A 20624-nucleotide genomic window follows, 5' to 3' on the forward strand; every position below is an offset into this window, starting at 1 on the left:
AAGTTTCATTCTTTTATTTGACATGTTGTTTTTTTTTAATTTTATTTTTGCTCATTATTTTATTATGATTATTGATCATATATCATGTATATTTTTTATACTATCTGCCTTTGTTTGTCTGATATTTTTCCCACCAAATATTTTATTTATATAGAACAGAAAAATATTTATATAATTATAAAATATCTTCCTAATATTTATGTAACACTTGAACAAAATATTACCTACTTAAAATTATTTCGTTTCACAACTACTCATTAATTTATCATAATAATTAATAAATTAGTCTAAGTGTATGACAAATATATGTTTTATTGAAAAAAAAAGACATTTTTTAATATATAATATTTATACATACATATAATAATTATGAATTAAATGTGTAATGTGTATAATAATAATAAAATGGGGCGTCCTTAAAATATTATGGTTGTTTATCAAGTAATTTATTTATTAAGTTAAGTTATTTCTAATACTTGTGTTAAAACCAATAGAATTTACTCAATTTAGTTATATAAAATTCTCTTTTATGGGCGCCTTAAAAATTTGACCATAGTTTAATTAAGTTACTCATAAAAAATTTTGTTTTCCTACGTTAATAAGCTTATACATAATTTTAAGCTTCTATTGTTTCATTGACCAAATTTTAAAAAATGTTAACTGCCCTACCATTTTAGTTTTTACTTTATTTTTACTATTTTATATTATACATTTTTTTTTTAATTTTATGACAAAAATGATTGTGTTTAACTGGTTTGTTGTGCTATTTAAAGAAAACTGGCCAAATGATAACTGTTTTTTTATTGGTACTAAACACATTGAACTCAAACATATGCTAAAACTTTGACCAATTCCATAATATCATAGAAAAACATCTATTATTTGAATCCAGTTGTATATAAAAAAAATTTTTTATCCATTCTGACCGAATGTGTAAAAAAACAATTACAAAAGATGCTTATTATGACAATTAATTACAATAAATGATACACATTACCTTGCATTCATCTCTGATACTTAAGTTTTGAATCCTTTTTGGAGTAATATATTTCCATCATTAAATCTAATCTTATGAAAATGTATTTTTATTGAAATATAATAAGTACTGCCAAGATTATATTTGCTGTAAAATTATGATGTATAGTTTGTTGTGTGTAGGGGAAGTAAAGCCACCCGCCACTAAGGTTCTTAGCAATAAACAATTGTATCGGGGCGGTACCTAATGGATTTTTTTTTACAACTTTAAAAATGTACACCAGACAGGTAATCCCTAGCACATTACTTCAGCAGTACCATTATGAAACTTGAAATGCTGATAAATGGGTAATTGTAGAATAGAAAGAAGATTAAATATTCTATTTTTATGGGAATATGTGTTCTTTTTGGCAATTGAGTAACTTATGGGTTAAAACTTAGAACAATAATTCTCTGTACTGGGGTTGATATTGTATATCAATTTATATATATTGCTAAATGATTTATCATAATTTATAAGAAACATTTTTTTAAAACATTAAATGCAACCTAAAATTTATTTTTATATTTTGATGAAAATGATTGTATTCAATTATTTTGATGTGCTATAGATTCTATAGAAAAAAGTACCCATAATTTATGTTTTTTTTTTTATTCATACAAAACACACTGGACTCAAATGTATACTAAAACTTTGTCCAATTTCATTAAAGTCTCGTAGAACAACATCTACAATTGGTAAGCGAGATGGGCGATCAGTGGTATAAGAAATTGTAGTTTTTCTCCATTCTTCTGATCGAGTCTACAAAAATAAATAAAAAATTATGAGATATTAGATAAAAAAAAATGTATCATGCATTCATAACTATGGTGCATTTTTACAAAATATGATACACTTGCCTTGCATTCATCTTCAATAGCAGTGTATTTCATTTTTGGATTTCCTCTTGGAGTAATATCGGCATCATTAAATCCAACTAATTTCAATCCTTTTTTGTATGATCTGTTTTCAGCATCAAAATAGCCAATTGTTTTTTTACAGTGGTATGTTAAATTCTGACTTGCTGATTCTGACAATAGTTGTAAAAAACCGATTTGATTGCTATCAGCTTTGTATGATATCTAAAAGCAGGCATTCGATTTAAATTGGTTTTATATTTTTTTACTATTAGATATTTACAACCTGTCCAGTATATCCAAATTCAGATAGCCAAATTTCTGGTTGAGGATTTCTATTTTCAAAATCTATTGGGCCTATATGATCTGGTTGAGGTTTTACGCATGTGCTCTTCGTAATATGATCACATCGTACGAGTACCGCGTCACGAACATCTCCTTCATTAGGATCTACCCAATATTCTCCTATATAAAAATAATGGCATTTTATTAATTGACCCAAAATTATTGAAATCATTTTCCTACCACTTTCGAGGTCGGGATAAGCAGCATATAAATCTTTACACGTCTTGGCTGGGTTATCCTTTTCGCCGTTTGGTTTCTTAAACTTCTCAAATGACGTTTTCAATTTTTTATATGCATTGAATATCAATTCGCGTCTCTCCGTTTCTGTCATTTTGTCAGGTTGATCTTGATGTGTTCCATCATTTGGTCCCTATTTCAATTCTATGTTAAATATCTTTAAAAAATAGTTTATTTTATATCTTACCTTGCTATGTCCTTGTGTTAATAAAGCTGTTAGTGCAGCCATGTCATATGCCAATGCTTCACCTGGAGGACCAGGCGGTCCTGGTAAGCCAGGTGCTCCGGGTGTTCCATCAGGACCTCGTTCACCAGTTAGTCCTTAAATATTTTTTATGTTTTATTACTTCAACATTTAAAGAACTATATCTACAACAATGAAATACTAACCCCTGGGACCAGGTTGTCCCACTAAACCTTGTAACCCAGGATTTCCATCTTGTCCAGGGGGTCCTAATTAAAATTGCAAATTATTTTTAACTGCATTATATGTTTATATTAATTATACTCATAAAAAAGTATAACTTCTATTACCTTTCGATCCTGGTTCACCAACAGGTCCAGGAGGTCCAGGATACCCAATATTACCTAAATAAGTAGGTAATAAGTGACTGCATATTGATAAGTCATACAATATTTTTTTTTTAAATATTATAAAGCAATGTTGATCTACAGTTGTGGCTTGTGTTTTACATAAGATTTAATTGTTTAATATCTTACCTTTTTGACCATCAGCACCTGGGGCACCTGGTAGTCCTTGCAAGCCCATTAAGCCCTTATGTCCTGTATAAATTATAAAGTCATAAATAGTTACATTATGTAAAGCAAACTATATTACTTAGATGCTTAAAAAATGACCAGTGGATGTCTTAAACATTGTTTTAATATTGTAATATTCTTAATTTTTTAATTCTCACGCAGTTAAACACATAACTACTTTAACTTAGATAAAAAAAATACATATCGGTAGTTTGGTATCTATATTCTTTATGTAATCTTACTAAGTGTAACATAATATTCTGTAATGTAACTTATTACCTTTCATTCCTTCAGGGCCTATGTCTCCTTTATCTCCTTTTTCTCCTTGAACTCCTGGCGGTCCTGCTTTACCCCTTTGGCCCTAAAATTAAAGCATACTAGAGTAATGAGTGCATGTATGTAGAAACTAGAACTAACTAAATTGCAAAGGTGGGCAAGTTAATGAAAAAAATTAACTTTTGCAAGTTAAGTTAATTCAATAAAATTGCCTTCAGTTAAGTTAAAAGTTACCCCCCCCCCCCAAAAAAAAAATAACTAGTTAAGTTAAAAGTTAAGATGCAAAATAAAATTAACTTAACTCAGTTAAAAAAGTTAATTTTTTTTTCAAGTCACAATAATCATAAATTCATAAGCCATACATTTACCTAGTATTTTGATTTATACAAACATTTACCAAGACGCTTAATACTGTGCAAACAGGACTTAAAATTATTATTATAAATTGTATATTGTATATATTATTGATATCGCCATAAACACTATGATATTTATTTTTAAGCCGGTTTTTAGATCTATGCTTGGAGAGACGAATTAAAAATCGGATTATTCAATACCGAGTAGATCATTATAAATAAAACTCGTGAAAATCGCCAGTCCAAACAATATTGTCAATTATCATTTATCAGTATTCTAATCATTACTATTTAATAGTGTAGATTAAAATATAATCTGATTATTATGAATTGATGATATTATAACATTAGAAAAATAAATTACCAAAATCGAAAGAATAAGTTTTGTATGTTTGTTCCACGTGATATAAAAAAAATTAAAATTAACTTAACTGTGCCATAATGATAATTAACTTTAAAAAGTTAAGTTAAGACAATACAAAATTTAACTGAATAAGTTTAAAGTTAAACAAAATTAACTTTTTAACTTAACTTTAACTTTTTAACAAGTTAATGCCCACCATTGCTAAATTGACTTTTTAAGCTTACAGGAGGTCCTTCTACACCTTGTGGACCATTTTCACCACGTAAACCTCGTTCACCTGGGGTTCCGGATGGACCGGGTAAGCCTTGTGGACCCTATATTATAATATATCATAATGTAAAAACACTTGTGTTTATTTTGCTATAGTAACATATAACTTACAATCATTCCTGGTGAACCTGGACTACCTAGATTACCAGGTGATCCAGGTGGACCTGAAATTGTATAAATTAAACAAAGAAATTAATTTGTTTCATAAAATCATATTTCTTTTGATAAAAAAAAAGTAATAAATAGATATAGGATTTTGATACATTTCGCACATTTTTATTTTTATACCTAACATCATACAATCAAGAAATTCTTTGGTCCAAAAGAACTCAAAGAAATATATATTGCTGACTAGGCTGTAGGTTTTTTTTATTGTAGGTACAACGTTAAAAGAACGTCACTTTTATTTTGAATTTTTCGTTTTTTATATGAATTTTTACATGATTACATGATTACATACAATTTGTACTTTGGAACTTTAAAACATAATATATTATATATTTATATACATTTTAATACATTTTAGATTCTATGTGGAGTGATAAATGTATTGGTTTTACGTATGTGTTTTATTTTCTTATTGACATTTCAACTTTTTTAGTTTTTTGCGATTTATGTTTGATCAGTGCTGTTTTTAAATCAAAAAGCTTTAAAAAATAACAAATTTTTCCCTTATATTATTCTTATAGAAATTAACAGATATAGAAAGTACAGTCACAAATAATATATGTTAGAACTTTAAAAGCGTGTTCAAATTTTGAGATTGACAATTCTAAAAGTTTATTTTGATTATTGTCTAAGGTTTGAAAATATAATACAAGATTTTTCATATGTTTTTTAACTGACATTAAAATAAAAGCTTGACGTATAATCTATTATATTCGTATTACCTATAATCTCAAAAGTTGCAGACACCTAAAACTATCATTTAAAGTATTCTTAGTTATAGTTAATTTGATTTTTTTAATTTTTAGGCCTGGTGATGCAATTTTTTTTAATTCAGCAATTTCATATCTCTAGTTAGTAGTTCTAAAATCTGAATTTATTAAGACTCTACCTTTATCTCCTGGTCTTCCGCTGATTCCTGGAGTTCCAGGTAAACCAGTAGCTCCATCTTGACCTCTTTCACCTACAATATATATAGTGATTACTTATTTTAATTATAAATAACGTACTATTAAAAAATATTTCACTATTATACTTAATTAATTGTTAGGTAGATATTAAAAAGTTTATAAACTACAAACCTTGAGGTCCCGGAGAACCTGGAGGACCAGCTAAACCTTGAACTCCCTATAAATGATAAAAAATTTGTTAATTGCAATTCAAATGAATTTAGTAGTTGTGTAATACCTGTGAACCATCTGATCCTGGCTTTCCTGGAGATCCTTTATCACCCTTTTAATAAATTTAAATAAATTTGTATAATTTGTTTTTAGAAAATATGTGCAATGATTAAGTATTTGAATATATTTAGATATAATGTATTTATTATTATTATTATTGATATTTCATCATTCATATACTAATAGACAATTTTTAAGGATGTATAAACTTGCATATAGCTTATTTTTATTAAAAAAGTTAAGAATTATGTTTAAAAAATGTTAAAATAATATTTTAAAATGTATTGAACAAAAGTAATAATATTAAATATTATACCTAAAATAAACAAAGTAGTAATAAAATACAGCTTAAATATTATCTTCTATACTGAGCAATGCAATAAAATTGTAACATTATTATTTTGCTTACTGGTAGTCCTTGTGTACCTCGCATTCCTATCGGCCCTTGACTGCCTGGAACTCCTGTCAATCCCCTGAAAGAATATAGGAAAAATACATTCTAAAATTAAAAGGTTATGCTTAAAACCAATTTTGTTTCTTGATTCTTGTACGAGATATATTTTATGGTTATATTGTATAAAATAAAAAATTATAATACAATATTACCTTTCGCCTACGGCTCCCTGAGGACCAATTGGTCCTACTGGTCCTGAAGCTCCATCTGCGCCAGTTTCACCTTTGGGGCCTAAAATTATCGAATTAACATAAATTTAATATTTATTTATTTTGATCGAGTAGGTATACCTGATAGATTACAAATTGTAAGTTATTAACTGTTACTATCAATTTAACTAATATTTTTAATTTGTTTATTAGTCAAAACCGCATATTACCGTCTAATCCTCGTAAACCTGGTGCACCGACATTTCCTGGCACACCCTGTTTTCCTGGTTCACCTTGCCATCCTTTTGCTCCAACCAAACCTATATTAAAAATAACATATCATGTGTTTCCTACAAGGCTGTAAGGAACCTAACAGTCCATATATTATATTAGTATCGTCCAGTATTTAAGATTCGACCAAAAAACCACATTATTATTATGCTACACTTCGATGTAATACCTGGTGGTCCTGGTGGTCCAGTCGGTCCAGGATATCCCTAAAACCATTAATGCAATTATAATAAAATCTGTGCTTATAGTTATTTATAAATGTACAAATAAAGAGCACATTAATTTATTGATGAGTAATTATTTTTACCAGTGGTCCACGTTCTCCAACTCTGCCTGGTATTCCCATTAATCCCATATCTCCTTTATTACCTTGATCTCCACGACTACCTAAAATTAAAATTACATGTATTCGTAAATATCAGGTCCATTTGGTGTAAACTTTTTTTGTTAAGTATATGGTGGTTTTTTGACAGATAAATGGTTTTATTCAATACCCATGTATATATTTATGGTTACCATGAACCAATAATTGAACTTCGACTTCATTGAAACGATTTACAAAGTGAATGCAATGCCTATCATTTTGTATTTGCTATAATTTTATACTAATATATTAAAGTTAATTAAAGTATTTCGATGTGATAATGGTCACAATATATACTAATATATAATGTATATTTTACGTCATCCAACGGTAAACAAACAGGTAAATTTTAGAAACAATATTATTTATTATTATCTTTGATTTAATTGAAGCAATCACCTTTTGGACCAATTAAACCCATGGCACCAGGAAGACCAGATTCTCCCATTTTTCCAATTGGTCCGGAATTTCCTTGATCTCCTTTCATACCTGCATAAAATATATTATTTTTTAACACTGCATAAAATTGTAATTGTAATTTTTATTTATAATTAGTTATGGTACTAACCTGTATCTCCTCTATCGCCTTTTAGACCTGGCATACCTGTATAATATTTTAAAATAATGTATTTTTAATAATTTCCTTTTATATGTTGTAATATGCTCTTACCAACTGATCCTGGCGACCCAGGGAAACCTTGAACACCTTGAGGTCCAAATGACCCTCTCTCACCGGGAGTGCCTTAAAAAGTAATCGAAGAATTTAAAAAAAAAATACAAATCTCCGTATGAACCAGAGTTGTCAATAAAAACTATTTCATAATTCTGCGTTTTGATTACTAACCTGGTGCGCCGGGCTCTCCTGGAGGTCCTGTAGATCCGGGCTCACCTCGTTCGGCTGGTTCACCAGGTGGACCAATTGGACCAACAAATCCTTGAGGCCCTCTTTCCCCAGCAGGACCTTCATTCATTAATTTGTAAGTTGTTAGTTGTTACATTTTACTTTCAAAATAAATTAGAACTTAACTGAGACAAATTAAATAATAAAACATAATATACATGAATATGATACTTATTAAACTTCTATGTTCTATAATAATGTCGAAATAATTATTAATCCATATAAATTATTAGATGTGACTTATTGAAATAAATAATATTTCTTAAACAAATAATATTTAGTCTGAATTACCTAAACCTATTAATTATTATAGCGTGGGACATTAGATATTAATAAATAATTGTAAAAATTTACCCGGTGAACCCGATGGCCCTTGCGTTCCAGTAGAACCTAAAGTAATAGATAAATTAAACAAATTTTAAGACATAAAGTTTACTATGAATAATTTAAAAAAAAAACCGTTAAAATAAATTACACACCTCTTTCTCCTTTCAAACCAGGTAGTCCTTGTTCACCTCTCAACCCTGGTATACCCTAAATTTAAATTATGTAAATTACATTTGTGTTATACATATTTCTTTAAAAAAAATATATATAATTATAGATAGTTAAACATTATATAAAAATCTTGTACCAAATGGTCTTTACTCGTTGATTACAAAACATAAATGATGTTTGTGATAAAACAACAACTATATAGGTAGTCTATAAATCTACACTTGTATAAATAAAAATTGTCAGAAAATGTATTTAAATTTACCATTAGACCTGGTGATCCTGAGTGTCCTTTGTCACCTCTAATACCTTGTAGTCCCTAAAATGTATAAAATTTGTTTAATTAAATTTAGATAGCTTATATATACTGTTCACATTAAGTTGTAAGTAGATAAGTTTTAAAAATAAAAACTTACAGTTGGTCCATCGGGACCAGCAACTCCTGGTTCTCCTTTAACTCCTTGTAGTCCCGAATGACCAATAGGGCCTCTCTCACCTAAAATTTATTTTTTATACATATTTTGGTAACAAATTGTATATAAATATTATATCAAAAAATAGTCAATGTTTACTATTAGGTACTCGAAGGTTGTTGTATTTTAAATTAAAATTTTTTGAGACAAAAACATAATATACTGCTAAACCATTATTTTCAAAATTATTATTATTATAATTTATAAATGTCAAATACTTACCAGGAAATCCACGTTCGCCTCTAGTTCCTGGTTCTCCGTGTTTTCCGGCTGGTCCTTGTTGACCTATATAAATAAGACAGTTAAAAATATATTTGGTTATTGAACTTGAAATAAAATTATTCAACAAAATTACCTTGTTCACCATCTTTACCGGGTTGACCCGGATTCCCAGGTACTCCCGGTACTCCCTAAATTTAATAAATGCACAACTTATGTATTAAATACGTTCTGAATATACTATTAATTTAAATTTGAAGTATTCTGAATATAATGTACTAACTTGAGAACCAATGGATCCTGGTGGACCAACTGCTCCTCTTTCACCGTCTAATCCTGGCTTACCGGGTATACCTTCAAATATCACATATTTATTATATTATGTTAAATAATAATTTAAAGTATGTATACGGGTTTTAAGAATTTTATAATTTATGTAACCACTAAGTTGAAAAATTCTACAACCCAATAAACTATGTCAATTGTTTTTCTAAACTATACCAAGATATAAATACTAACCAGCATTGCCTGGAGGTCCTTCTTTTCCTGAATCACCTCTGGGACCTATAATATAAAATTTTGAATTAATATTATAACATTGCGTTTATAACTAATTTATGATGAATAATAGAATTGAACCAATAGCGTATATGTTCTCATATCCAAACAAAAATATTCCTTCGACTTTCTTATTATGTATGTTATGTTTAATGAAGTTCCTGTAATTATAGGTATTTCTATTTTTTTAAAGTTAGAGATCAAAGATTCAAAGCTTATATTATTGTGTAATAAATTCGCAGTTTTGAGAGTTGCGTACGCATCTAACACTTACCAATATTATTTTCAAAATATTACGCTATCTACAAAATAAATTAAAATAATAATATTAGTATAAGACTATACGTATCTAACGCAGCCAATGCACTGTGGACTATTATGACAAACATTTTAATGCATGCTTGAGTGGTAATATTTGTTTTTTTTTCAATAAATGTTTCCGATTATATATACGGTATACCAGTAGTTTGTTTTTATATCAGTTGTCAGCTAATGGACAATTATTGAACCAATTTGAAATCAATTACTCATAAACGACATCGACACAACTCTAATTGTCCACCAAGTTATCTTAACTATAATTATTAAGTATCGTATTATTATTTATTATTATTAGAAATGATTGGACGGCGTTAAATATAGGCATTTTAGCTACATTGCGGTATAGGTGTTTTAAGTGTTATACTTAACCAAGTATTGAACAATTATTTTTGTTTAACATAATTTTAAAATTGTGACGAAAAAATGCTTAAACTAAATGTTTAGGATTTATCTGTTCAACTCGATTTTTACAGTAACATAATTAAAATCACACAAACCTGGTGCACCCGGAGGTCCGACTTCGCCAGCTGCTCCTGTTACTCCCTGTTTTAATAAAGTTATATATTTCCATGAGATTATTTACATTATAGTTCTAAAATGTTTTTAAACACAACGTTTCTGTCGTATTGTATATATTATATACAATTAACTATTTAATATATACAAGGTGATTATTTTATCAGTATTCAGCAAATGTATGAGTTTATTAAAAATATTTTTATAACAAAATTTTAATTAATTTTTTACATATTTTTGAAAAAATTATTTTTTTTACGAATTTTTTTCATTTTAATCTTTAAACCTTTTAGTTTTTAATAACAATAATTTTGCGTTGTAATTTGTAATTACTTATTATGTGATGTAATAATAATATGAAAAATACTTTAATTGATAGAGAAAATAACTGTTGAAACTTGAAAGAATAAAGAATCACTCTATATGTATGATGTCGTAATTTATAGACATATTTTCTCAATATTTAATATATAATAACTAACGTGCCAGGAATTATATTATTTTACAAGTGATTTTCATTAATTTCATAATTTACGACATTGACGGTAACATGTAAACAAGTCTCTACCAAACTTTCGTGTTTATAGAAGTAGGTATATACTCACAGTTAAGCCTTTATCACCTGGTGGACCTATTGGTCCTGGTAAACCTTGTAGACCTGGTGATCCTGGTTCTCCAACCTATTAAAACAGTGTTTTAATTTTTAAATCTTTCGTTTAGTAAATATTATGGGTGCATACATTCGCATGATAAAATTCAAGGTAACAGGCATTTTTATGCATTATAATATATAAGTATACATCATTACCTATCTGCAATGTTTTATATAAGTTGTTTAAAATGTTTTAATATGATATAATTAAATATTTTTACCTTCCCATCTGCACCAGGTATACCGCGTTCGCCTGGCGGCCCAGACTTTCCTGGAGGTCCTGGCTTACCTATAGATCCACTCAAACCTTGAAGACCTAAGTATTTGGATAAAATAATTTAATAATTAAACATATAAAAAGAAATATTAAATAATCAAACACATTATAAAAAGTTATAGCTTATAAAGCTTCATACCTGTCATGCCCGGCCTTCCAGTATCACCAACAGCACCTAGAAAATTTACAATTATTTTAAACTTGTTAATTCACCCAAATCCTATATCCAAAAAATAATACCTTTTGAACCGGGAGGCCCTTCTAATCCTCGATCACCAGGTGATCCTAAAAAAATATTAACAGTATTATTTTTTACACGTGTAAAATATATTACAATATACATAAATATCATAAATGTTGACACTCTATAAATATATGTATAGATACTTGTAAACTGTATATACTATACATCTGTTTATTATTATAATTTGTACATTGAATATTCATAATTATTAATAATATTTCTATCTGTGTCAATACCTTTGGTGCCTGGTGATCCGTCTGGACCGGGTAATCCGCGTTCACCTGAAAATAAAAATACAATCAAATAAAATACAAAAATATAAAAGTATGTACATACTATGTATAAAAGGAAAACATTCTACAGTACTACAGTAGTAAGAAATAATAATAATTAGTTAAAATTTTTATATTACCGGGAATACCGCGTTCGCCTTGAATTCCAGTGAGTCCTCGAGGACCTTCAGAACCTAAATTCAATTAAATACTATTTTCAGAAATATATTACAAATACTTGAGGTGTTTTTTAATTAAAAATAAATTTGATAGTTTATTTAGATAACACGTATTTTCCGCAATCACTACAAACTAAAATCATTTTAAATAAAAGTAATTTATATTATGTACCTTTTCTGCCTCGTTTTCCTTCCGGCCCATCAATGCCAGGTAATCCTCTTGGTCCGGGTGCTCCTGCGTCATACATTAATTTGAGTATTTAATTTTAAATTATATTATATACTAGAAACGAATATGTTATCAAAAATAATAATATTGAAGTATGTACGCACAAAGCATTTGAAGTTGAACACACTATTAACACAATAACATATCTTACCAGTTTCGCCCTTTATTCCTGCTTCTCCTTTATAACCACGCTCGCCATTTAATCCCTTTAAGAAAAAATAGGTAATAATATAAGCTATAAAATAATTTTAGAATTAATTATATATTTTTAGAGTATTTATTAATAATTAAAGGGAACATAAAATTTAAAACAAATTAAAAATAAACTTACGTCAGCTCCTTTTATGCCAGGTGGTCCGACACTACCTGTTTCTCCTGGAGCGCCTCGAGGTCCTGGAAAACCAGATGGACCAATGGGCCCACTAGCTCCTAAAATGTTTACTCTCGGTTATTAATTTTGTTTTCACTATTTATATGAAATTGTATTGTTAGTTGAATTGTATAAACTTTGTTGATTAATAAATAATTCTGAAATCTGTACTTAATAAAACATGATGTTTACCGATTTAAAAATAATAATTTTAGCATTATTTATGCATAATATACATAAAAAATTATTAATTAGGATACTTTATCAAAATAATCATGTATACCTGGACTGCCCTTTTCTCCTGGATTACCATCTTTTCCTGGTGTTCCCGGAATACCTACATGTTTTATTTGGTATTAGTAAATGTATATCAAGTTTGTTGTTTGTCATCATTATTATTTCATTACACATATTCATACAAAATAAAAGTATTAAAATAATTATAATAAATATTATTTATAATTGAGATACAAAGTTATAACAATATAGTAGGTATATTGTATCACGTACATACCTGGTTCACCTGATTCACCAGATTTTCCAGATTCACCTCTTGGTCCTTGCAAGCCAAAACTACCCTATAATAATTAGAGGAAATATATTGTTTAATTGGTTTTGCGTTTATAAAAATAATTCAAACATGATCTTTATCCTAAAATTTTAATTTAACCGTGAAAGAGATATAATAGAGTAATTATTATTAATTTCTATAATTTCTATGAACACATACCTTAGGTCCTGGTAATCCTACATCTCCTTTCGCACCAACCTATAATGTAGATCCATTCAAAATATAAACATATTTATACTTGTATAGGAAAGATTACATGTTTTACTATAATACTATTATATGAGAGAATACAATACAATTTAGCAAAAATATTATTTTTAATTAAAATATAATAATAACTTAATATCTGGTGGTATACATATCTAATAAGTTAAATTAAAATAAAATAATTATTTTAATAAATATATAACGACATACCGAACCCGGAAACCCTGGTGGACCAGCTTTCCCAATATTTCCCGGAGGACCAATAGCTCCGTGTAAACCATCAGCACCTACATTTTCAAATATAATACGTATACATTATAATTCACCAGTAAACCTATAAATTATTTAATCGATTTGACAGTATTGATGACAGATCTATTATTAAATAAAGAAAAGTAAATACATTTATATATATTATATGTACCTAATTATAATAGTGATACAAACATTAGGAACCTAATTTGTAAGAATACATTAAATTTGTTTTACTAAAACAATATTATTTATTTAAAATGAAAGTTTTCAAAACAATTTTAACATTTAGAAAGATGAAAACTATTTATAACGTTTTTTCTTCTACAATTTGTAATCCATTGCGTAAAGTATCGCAGAATAATTATTTGAATTTTTTATATTAATTATATTATATTCATATATAATAGCAAACCTCGAATGCCTGGTGGTCCAGGTGGTCCTTCCCTGCCTCTTTCTCCCCGTGCGCCAATTGGACCCTATAACAAAATTAATAAATGATGTGGTATGTATATGCTTAAAAACGATATACCAAATTCACTACACAATACACATACTTTTAATATATAATATAGTTAAAGTTAAATAATTTTAGCTATAATTTTACGGATCATATAAAATGTAAAATTATAGTCTTATTAAATTGAATACAAATTTTAAATCGCAATTCATTTAATGAATTATAATAACTAATGGTTTTAAAATTATGTGTGTTTTTTTTCTGTGTCTTACATCAGGATGTAGTAGGGTTCAAGTATAAGGGATTATGAGGATGGTGTTTGGTAGCAAAATTTGATTTAGTTTGTACTTAGATACGCTATGTCAAAAGTGAAAATTTGCAGACAAGCAGACATATAATACTTACTACTGAACCAGTAATTCCGGGCTGACCAGGAGAACCTATAGATCCTTTTTCACCGATTGCTCCTACAATATTAAATTTAAAAAAATTACTAAAAGTATTTAAATAAGAGTTAATTGAATGTATATGATTTAATTTGTATACTAATGTATTATAATGGAATTCAACAACAAACTGTCAATCGTTTTTTACTTTAGGTAGTAGATAAAATTATAGTTATGAATTAATTACAATTTATTTATTTTCATAAAATGCGGAAGTTTCATACATACTCGTTGAGCTCTACTTAAACTTTTAAAATGGATAATAAAGTATAAGTGTATGATTCATTATAGCTTACATATTACATAGTATATAATATAACATATATAAAAGCGTTTAAATAGAAATTCATACGGCACAAATATTAATGTGAATGTGATAAAATCTCCTTAAAAATAAGATGAACAATGGTTAACCATATAGTCTAAATACTATATTATAGATACAATACTATGTATATTATATTACCTTGTTCGCCTTTTCCTCCATCGACACCAGGGAAACCTATATGACCCTACAATATAAAAATATCAATAAGTACAGTTTCTTTAATCTTGACTTCATAATTATTCTTAAAGTTATTATATAAAGGGTGCCTCTCACAGTGTTTTTCCATGTCAATATTTTTCTTTTCGGGTAACAATACTTTAAAATATAATGATAGGGAATTATTTCTTTATAAGCCTTAATTTATTATTAATTATTATAATATTCATGGAAATTTTTTGTTCATTCAAACTCAAACTAAAAAAAAAACTTATTTTAGGGATTATTAAAAACCTGGGGGTTAATTTACATATATATAATATGTAATAATGTATGCTAATACATGACAATTTGAAAAATTATTTACATTTCATAAACGGTTAAAGAAGTATATTGAAATAGTTGTTTAAATTTTGGCTAGTTTGGAGGGGGTGGGTAAAAAAGTTTCTTTATAGTTGGATGGGGTATAATTATTAAATTCATGGTTGGACACTCTGAGTTCAGTAAAATATTATACGAAACATATTAACTTATATATGTGTGTGTGTCAAATACCTTCATTCCTGGTATACCTGGCATTCCAGGTAAGCCTCTAGGTCCAGCAGGACCAATAGTACCTGGTTGTCCTGGTTCTGCATCATGGCCTCGTTCACCCTAAGATAACAATTATATTACATAGTATTTTAAGATTTCTACCGCGTAACTCATTTATCATTAACCTATGGTTACTTTAGGGTTGATGGTATTGCGGTAATAGAATTCGGTGTACCGAAAAACCACCAACACCTTAAGCATACGTTATAACTTCGGGATTGAACAGTACTTATCGGTATTTTGCTATTTCGGTATACCGTTCAAGCGGTATTTGAGCAATAACCGGTGTAATACCTACCGATATAAGTCAGTATACAGAGAAAACCATTAACCCTAGTCTACTTGTATACTATATTATACAAATTATGATATATTATGAAATAACAATATCAAATACCCAGATACCAATTAATTATTTTAAATGTATTAAATTTGAATATAATATATTATTATAAAGAATTAAGTATATACTCAGTATATATTCGCATTATATACTTACATCCCTACCAGGTAGTCCAGGAATACCTCTAGGCCCAACTGGGCCAGCAGGGCCTGGTGCACCACCATCACCAGTTTCTCCACGAGGTCCCTTACAAAATATAAATTATGTTTTAAATAAAGGGAATTTTAAACAAATATTTTAGTACATAATATAATAAAATTAAGAATTCAATCAATTTAAATTCATACTTGGAATCCTTGGGGTCCAGGAGGCCCAGGAGGGCCAGGAGGTCCTCTCGTTCCAACCGGCCCAACTTGTGCTTGCATAGTATGAAATGCTTCTGGTGGATAACCGCTATTGATAGGACCTTTATCTAAATTTCCGTGAACTTGAGCTAATTGCTGGTAATATGTGCTAACATCCGGAATAGGTCCGGGAAGTCCAGGCATTCCTTAAACATGTGTTGCTTTTAATTAAAGGTGGTCTATACCATAATTTACCAATATAAATGAAACGATTTTAACGTGAAAAAAAATTGTAAGTAAATAATTAATATAAGGAATGTTATATATTTATATGAATTATTAACCTGGGACTCCCGGTGTACCCGGAACACCTCGTTCGCCATATTGTCCAGGTTTTCCTGGTTCGCCTTGAAGACCTGGTTCTCCCTATACAATAATATCATACAAATAAAGCTAAATATTATTTGCTTGTTCCATAATGAAATTAGTTATAAGAAATTAACATGCATTGGAAATTTAATTTATATTATAATATAATGTAAAAACGTTCTCTATTTTTTTTAACTATCTCTTTAAGCCATTAATTTTACTTTTATATTTGCATAACTTTAGTTCTATTAATATTTTAAGTAACTAGTAAGTATAGCACATTTTTCATATTTTTAAATATAAAATCATTGAGTTCATGCAGGTACTTACTCGAACAGTTGGAACTGAATAGAATGGTGGTATTGTTGTATCTATGAATAAGAAATAAGAATATACAATTATTTATTTATTAATATCATACAGAACAGTGAATACAGATTAAAGTTACTTTGTTAAACTTACGTGTTACTTGCTGGAAATCACTGCCCATGTAAACATGAGATTCTTTGAAAACTTCTTGTTTTCGGTTTATGACGGTTTTATTTGGCGTTGACCTAAATGGTGTAATTTTTATTGGTTGTTTAAATGGTGGTTCACCAGTAATTTCTTCTACAGGTCGCGGTGGAATATATGAACTCTTAATTATTGTTTTATACTCATTAGTCTCTTTAAATTTTGTTGTATTGTATACTGGTGTTCTAGATGTATATGGCATTTCAGTCAAATCAAATCTTTGAGATTCTTCAGGTATTTCTTGAGGTTTTTCGGTGGGTTCTTCTGGATTTTCAGCTGGTTTTTCTAGGATTTCAGTGGGTTCTTCTGGCATTTCTATTGGTTCTTCAGGTATTTCCGTGGGCTCTTGTAGCCTTTCTGTTGGTTCATCTGGTCTGTCTATGAACTCTTTTAGACTTTCTGTGTGTTCTTCTGGCCTTTCTGCTGGTTCTTCTGGTTTTTCTGCGGGTTCCTCTGGCCTTTCTACGGGTTCCTCCGGCCTTTCTACGGGTTCCTCGGGCCTTTCAACTGGTTCCTCCGGCCTTTCAACTGGTTCCTCCGGCCTTTCTGTAGTTTCTTCCGTCCTTTCTATAAATTCTCTTTGTTTCTCTATAGGATTTTCTGTCCTTTCCGGGGATTCTTCTGGTATTTCGGGTGGTTCTGTTTGTCTTTCTTGAGATTCATCCAATTTTTCTAATGGTTCAACGGGTCTTTCAGGTTCTTGATCAGATCGTTGAGTAGTTAGATCTTGTATTATTTCATCTGGGTACTGCTCTGGTCGTTCGGGTTCTGTGCGGTGATTGTCGTAAGGTGGTTGTATAGGTGTTAGTGAAGTTGAGGTATAAGAGTCTAATGAAGATCTGTTCATTATTTCACCTAAAATAACTACATTTTAACACACAATATTTAAACTATAACTATTTTAAAAGATGTTTTCCTCTTTATTCATTAAATACTAGGGTATATCCCTCAAAAAAATTGAATATATAGTAAAATCTTCAATAAATAGTAACTATTTGTAGGTAGGAGAATTTACTGCACAGTGTCGTTGACACCATAGGAAAAAAAGGTAGGAGAATTTATACTTAATTTAAAGTAGATACAAGATTTTGTTAAGGAAAACCAAGAGATACATGAAAAAATCATGTTTCTGTAATCCTGTCCTAAGGATTTTAAACCAAAAAATCGTTATCTCCAAACATTATAAACGTTGAATATGATGTATTATTGTGAAATTTAATTGTGTAGATTGACAATCGTAATTTAAAATAGATTTACATAGTAGTTAACGATGATTTGATTTTTAAATATATAAATTAGTTAAAATACTTTTATTCGAGTAAGTTGCTATTAATAAATCTATGTATATAACAGTAGAACAATTGAAGTTTAAAAATACCTACTAAATTTAGAGTAAATTGTGTCACTTCCATGCACAAATTAAAAATTAGACTTATAAGATAACAATATGATAACAATTTCATTGAAATGACAATTTAAATATTCATGTTAGAATAGGTATGACGTTAATATAAGTCTAAAACTTTTATTATTATCAATATTGTTCAACATATATTAATTAAAATTCAAATAAACCGCATTTAAAGATTTGAATTGATTATCAGCTAAACTATGTCATTATTAAAACACAAGGATAAATTAAGTCTACGCACAATCGATATCTGTATGTATAGGTTTTAAATGTCTTAAAAATTGTTTATTTCCCATCTCATAACAAAGAATGACTATCCAATTGTGGAAATAGCGTGATGAAAAAAAAGTAAGAACTATTGACAGGCAACGATTTATGATAAAGTTGTACCTACATCCACCAATTTACCTAACTTGTGCTAGGTATCGAATATTTACAGAAACGTTTTTTACATTATATGACATTATGTCATCCTGATTCATGGTGCACAGATTGAAGGATTATTAAATCATAAATGTTGGTGCCTATAAATTATAATATAAAATTCATGAATATTCTATCTACAACAAGGAAGTGTTTGAAACGGAACATCAAATACCTACTCGGAAGTTCTACCAGCATTTAAGCATTTAAATGTCATACAGTAACATACCCAGGATTTTGCTTTGGGAGGGGAGCTAACAATAATTTATGTATACAAGAGTATACAGATTTCCTAGGATTCCTCACAACTTTGATAAGATGATGCTCTGAGTATAAATTTATATAATTTTAGACACTTACAGCAATATTTATACAAATAACAATTTTAATACATGGTCGTTTCTTACGTAATACATTCACAGAACTCTGAAAACATTTTTTAATTTTCCTGAAATGCCCATTTGCCAGTATATTTTACGGTGTAAAAGCAAATTATTTGACACATAAATTATGTCACGGGCGTTCTATCGCGAGTCATAAAATCACCAAATCACATATTTTCGAAATTTACGGGAGATAAAAAAAAATATAATCTTGCGTACTCTATCGCGCAAGACGTACGTATATTAATATTATATTTGCGGAAATCACGAGGTTTCAAAGACAATATTTTGGGCATCGCACCTGTATACTTATTCATACCTATACCCACCAACTTATTCATGAGTTATTATTAAAACGAATTCAAACGGAAAATGTTGTGATTTGTGCCATTCAGGGGAACGCCCATGACATTTTTTGGCGTGCCATACACTTATAATATAGTAACTATATTAATATACTATTATAATAATATAACAAAAGTATCGTACGGTAGTCGGGGGTGACTGACGCAGAGGTTTTCGGCGGCGGTGGCGGCGGTGGTGGTGGTGGTGGCCGCTTGTGGGAATCTCCACTGTCCTCGTAGTCTTCGTCGTAGTTGTCGCGGTCGTAGTCGTCGGCGTCGATCGCGGCGCCGGCGGCGTTGTCCGAGGACCGGTCCGCGGCCACCGCCGACCCGGGCCTGACGCGTCTATCGTGACGGCGGGTCCCCGGAGCGGCCGCTTCGGCCGCCAGCAGCAGCGCCACGCAGGCCAACCACAGCGCGCAGGCCACTGTGCTACTCGGGCCGTGCATGGGGCGGCGGCGAGCAATCACAAGCCGTAAAACAATATATTATTGTTTAAATACGGTGGGCGGCGCGCGAAGATATACGTGGGACGCGTGCTGCACTTGAACAAGCAGCAGGGACGTGCGTATAAGCGACGGCGACGTTATGGTAAAGCGCGCGAAGCGACACGTGCAATCGGTACGGCGGTCCGCGCCAATGTGAAAAAAAAATCGCCGGCGCGCGTTCGACACGAAAAACCTAATGTGTG

The 20624-nt window shown here is 29.7% G+C and overlaps 1 protein-coding gene across 2 annotated transcripts; it reads right to left on the reverse strand.

The window, feature by feature from the left end:
* Positions 1-710: 710 nt before the first annotated feature.
* LOC111034143 (collagen alpha-1(I) chain-like) lies at positions 711-20595 on the reverse strand. Of its 2 annotated transcripts, XM_022315200.1 has the most exons (56): positions 20079-20595; positions 17915-18227; positions 17322-17851; positions 17190-17230; positions 16835-16916; positions 16494-16696; positions 16303-16392; positions 15765-15863; positions 15192-15237; positions 14685-14746; positions 14235-14298; positions 13778-13854; positions 13520-13558; positions 13304-13367; positions 13073-13126; positions 12751-12848; positions 12571-12625; positions 12363-12425; positions 12152-12205; positions 11976-12020; positions 11736-11780; positions 11635-11670; positions 11440-11534; positions 11172-11246; positions 10548-10593; positions 9691-9735; positions 9455-9525; positions 9308-9362; positions 9175-9237; positions 8896-8975; positions 8745-8798; positions 8464-8518; positions 8339-8374; positions 7928-8044; positions 7754-7825; positions 7652-7687; positions 7483-7572; positions 7027-7106; positions 6889-6925; positions 6659-6748; positions 6432-6510; positions 6235-6298; positions 5833-5877; positions 5727-5772; positions 5537-5608; positions 4591-4643; positions 4434-4523; positions 3493-3574; positions 3175-3237; positions 2989-3042; positions 2845-2907; positions 2642-2775; positions 2398-2587; positions 2159-2337; positions 1876-2097; positions 711-1777 (listed from the first exon to the last, which is right to left on the reverse strand). In XM_022315200.1, exons 1-56 carry the CDS (start codon positions 20380-20382, stop codon positions 1631-1633), a joined length of 5244 nt encoding a protein of 1747 aa, XP_022170892.1. In that variant the 5' UTR covers positions 20383-20595; the 3' UTR covers positions 711-1630. The 2 variants fall into 2 exon arrangements, with proteins under 2 accessions (XP_022170892.1, XP_022170891.1); XM_022315199.1 differs by having other exon boundaries at positions 17322-18227; positions 20079-20594.
* Positions 20596-20624: the final 29 nt, after the last annotated feature.

Source organism: Myzus persicae, unplaced genomic scaffold (genome assembly GCF_001856785.1).
Source record: "Myzus persicae strain clone G006 unplaced genomic scaffold, MPER_G0061.0, whole genome shotgun sequence".
NCBI lineage: Eukaryota > Metazoa > Arthropoda > Insecta > Hemiptera > Aphididae > Myzus > Myzus persicae.